At 35.0% G+C, this 3,777-nt stretch overlaps 1 protein-coding gene across 1 annotated transcript; it reads right to left on the bottom strand.

The window, feature by feature from the left end:
- Positions 1-1,694: 1,694 nt before the first annotated feature.
- On the bottom strand, positions 1,695-3,026 carry c25h11orf96 (chromosome 25 C11orf96 homolog). The gene has a single exon (XM_051099782.1). It carries the CDS (start codon positions 2,802-2,804, stop codon positions 2,436-2,438), a length of 369 nt encoding a protein of 122 aa, XP_050955739.1. The 5' UTR covers positions 2,805-3,026; the 3' UTR covers positions 1,695-2,435.
- Between the last annotated feature and the right edge of the window lie 751 nt (positions 3,027-3,777).

The following is a 3,777-nucleotide window of genomic DNA, read 5'->3' as shown; positions in this document are numbered from 1 at the left end:
GTTAATACGATTCAGTTTAAATATTGTCTCTCCAGTCAGGAAGGACAGGGATGATAAAGTAGTCTGACTCAGTGGGCTGAAGGGTAATCCCTAAAACATAAATAAACTCAGACACACAATTTTGGTGTTAAGCATAGTCTTTCACAACACTGCAGAATCCCCAGCTGGATGGAGAGACATGATTTCCTATAATGTAACTAGATCAGAAGGCAAGTCAGAGAGATGCTATTTTTACATGGCATCTGTACTGGCTGATAGAAATCAGACGTTGAGGGAGTCCAGATAGACACTGATGAAATGTGTTTTTGTGCTGTGGATGTGGACAAAGTGTAAACACCTACTCCCGTCTGAGATTATGCATGATCATTATTGCGAGAAGTCATAATAGTTAATTATATTATGTAATGATGAGTCATAACTGGACTTTAGTTCGGTTTTCTTTTCTTTTAACCTGCTTTATGGTCACTTTATTTCCATTTTAACACTTTCTTTCCAGTTTATTTCTATAAAGGTTCTTTATTGTCATCTATAGTTCCATAAAAAAATAAAAATAAAATCAGTAAAACCTTTCTATTCTTTAGGATCTTCAAGGTTATTTAGACAATAAAAATAATGGTAAAAATATTATATATACACTACCAGTCAAAAGTTTTAGACAATAAAAATAATGGTAAAAATATTATATATACACTACCAGTCAAAAGTTTTTGAACAGTAAGATTTTAAATGTTTTTTAAAGAAGTCTCTTCTGCTCACCAAGCCTGCATTTATTTGATCCAAAATACAGCAAAAACAGTAAAATTTTGAAATATTTTTCTATTTAAATAAACTGTTTTCTATTTGAATATATTTTAAAATGTAATTTATTCCTGTGATTTCAAAGCTGAATTTTTAGCATCATTACTGCAGTCACATGATCCTTCAGAAATCATTCTAATATTCTGATTTGCTGCTCAAAAACATTTATTATCATTATTATGATTATTATGTTGAAAACAGCAGAGTAGATTTTTTTCGGGTTTCTTTGATGAATAGAAAGTTCAGAAGAACAGCATTTATCTGAAATAGAAATCTTTTGTAACATTATAAATGTTTTTATCATTGCTTTTGATCAATTTAAAGCATCCTTGCTAAATAAAAAGCATTAATTTCTATAATTTTTCTTCTAAATGGTATAGTGTATAATGTTACAAACGCTTTTTATTTCAGATAAATGCTGATCGTTGGATCTTTCAATTAATCAAAAAATCCTAAAAAAAAACTTTTTTTAAATACTGATAATAATACAAATAAAAATTCTTGAACAGCAAATCAGCATATTAAAATGATTTCTGCAGGATCATGTGATACTGAAGTCTAAAGTGATGATGTTGAAAATTCAGCTTTGAAATCACAGGAGTAAATTACATTTTGAAATATATTCAAATAGAAGGCAGTTATTTTAAATAGCAAAAATATTTAAAAATGTTTTTTTTTTGCTGTATTTTGGATCAAATAAATGCAGGCTTAGTGAGCAGAAGAGACTTCTTAAAAAAAAACAATAAAAAAATCTTACTGTTCAAAAACTTTTGACTGGTAGTGAAAAAGTGTTATAAAAGTAGCTTTTCAATTTAACTTTTTATTTAATCACACTTTTTCATCAGTTTGTTCATTTATGCAACACAGTTTTAATAAAAGACAAACGAGACAATGAGTCCAACATTATAAACTTTATTTATATAACTACCGAAAGAAAGTATGAAACAAATTAACAAAGATAATAAAGTCAAATCGAAGTATAAAGGCTTTTTCTCGTACGTACAGTGATAGTGACTTTACAAGTCCACAGTGTCAACAGAACAATTCTCTAAAATCACTATGTTATAACAAAATAATCTGCGAATAAATATAAGATACATTTGAAAAGTACAATAATTTGCTCCTCGTCGAGTTCATTAGTAAGTTCACCATTCTGGCAGACTTAGTCATCAGGGTTTGGAACCTTATTTCTGTAAAAATACATCTCTGTTGTACCTTTTTTAGCTTGTTCGTCAACACAGCAATGAATTATAACAAAATGTGACCGTCTACATCCTGCCCAGCAGAGAAGAACCCATCCGACTGTGCAATCTTAAACAGGCACAAGGGATATGAATAACATTAGTCTATTAAAACGGAATCAGACGTGGTACGTCCTCTGTCTCTTCTTGTCAGATGAAACCTCACCAGTCCTTAAGTCTCATACATTTAAAAAAGGAATTGGCGTAAGCGTTTTTCTGAAAACCTTCCAAGGTGCTACAACTTTGCTCTTGCAGAGCTGTTACTCAACTGGAATCTGCAAATCAATGCATAACTACTGCAGGTTAACGGCTGTGAATGAGGAATTTAACAGGAAGATATGTGCGAAATACATTGAATTCCAGTCCTGTCATCCTTCAGATCTTCTTGTCCCTCTCTCAGTGTGCCGAGTCTGAGTCACTGGAGTCCAGACTAGCCTGTGCAGACGCGGTGCGGCAGCTCTGTGTGGATCCCGCGTGGTGCAAAGTCTGTGTGCTTCTCCTGAGACTCTCCAGCGACTGAAGGAAGGACCGTCTCGCCCTCTCTTCCTCCAGAGGCGAAGCCCCTTCTTCCTCCACTTCGGCGATCTCCGCAAAAGTCACCGGCTGGGTCTTGAAGCGGGCGTCTCGGGGCCGTCGGGGACGGTTTCGGCCCCGAGCCAAACACTTGGGGACGGGCAGCTGCTGGGGAAACTCCTCCATGGCGGACGCCAAGATGTGTGCGGGTAGAACGGCGAAACCCACCGTCTCCATTGGACGTGCAGCCATGTGTCTGGATGGCAGGGGTTGGGCGTTCGGCTTCTGAGATGTTTGGAGAGGCTTGCACTTCTCCAGTTCTTCCTCTGTGAAGTGGCTTTCCTTGTATCCTTCTTGTCTGGATTTGCTTGTCTGGTGAACAAGCTAACACGCTTTGAAAAGACAACTTCCAGAAGAGGTGAATTTCGGTTCTCTCTGTGTGTGTATCTCTCTGGTTTCTGAGTGTGCCACTGACAGCTTTGGCTTTTATACCGCTTCACTCCCCTAACATCTCCCCACTCCGTTCTGGCTCCGCCCACCCACTGTGAAGCGTCATGGTTCCGGCTGCCATACCAGTCCCTCCGAATCAGATCCTTGAAATAAATGCCAGCCAGAGAGGGAGTTGGGAAAGCAGGGAGGAGGGAGGGGCCGGAGGGATAGGGGATACGTGCAGCTCTAACAGAGTCAGAAAAGGGAGAAATAAACAAATGGCCAGGAACAGAAAAATGAGGAGTGAGAGGTCATGGGCAAAGATAAACAAAAGATAGTTTAGAACACCAAATGCTTCAGAAATGTACACAACATACAGTACAAATACATGTGGAGGTGAATCATTTGTACTTTACAATTTGAATAAAATATATTTATTAATTTTAATTTATGAAATTTAACAGTTAATGTTTATGACTAATTTAAATGGAAAATGTGCCTATTGTCATGAAAATGTTATGAAAAAATATGAATGGTCCTATATTAATATTAATTAATATATATATAATTACAAAAATAAAAAAGTAAAAATAGAAAAACATATATGTGTTTTTCTATTTTAATTTTTCAATTTATATATATAAATAAAATACATTTTTTTAGATTATATATGTATATATTTTTCTATTTTTAATTTTTCGATTTATGTAATTATACACACACACACACACACACACACACACATATATATACACATGAATCAAAAATTTAAATAGAAATATATATATATATATAT

This window comes from Labeo rohita, chromosome 25 (assembly GCF_022985175.1).
Source record: "Labeo rohita strain BAU-BD-2019 chromosome 25, IGBB_LRoh.1.0, whole genome shotgun sequence".
In the NCBI taxonomy this organism is placed as follows: domain Eukaryota; kingdom Metazoa; phylum Chordata; class Actinopteri; order Cypriniformes; family Cyprinidae; genus Labeo; species Labeo rohita.
The sequence above is the reverse complement of the archived record's forward strand: the minus strand, read 5'-3'. Positions and strand labels throughout refer to the sequence as shown.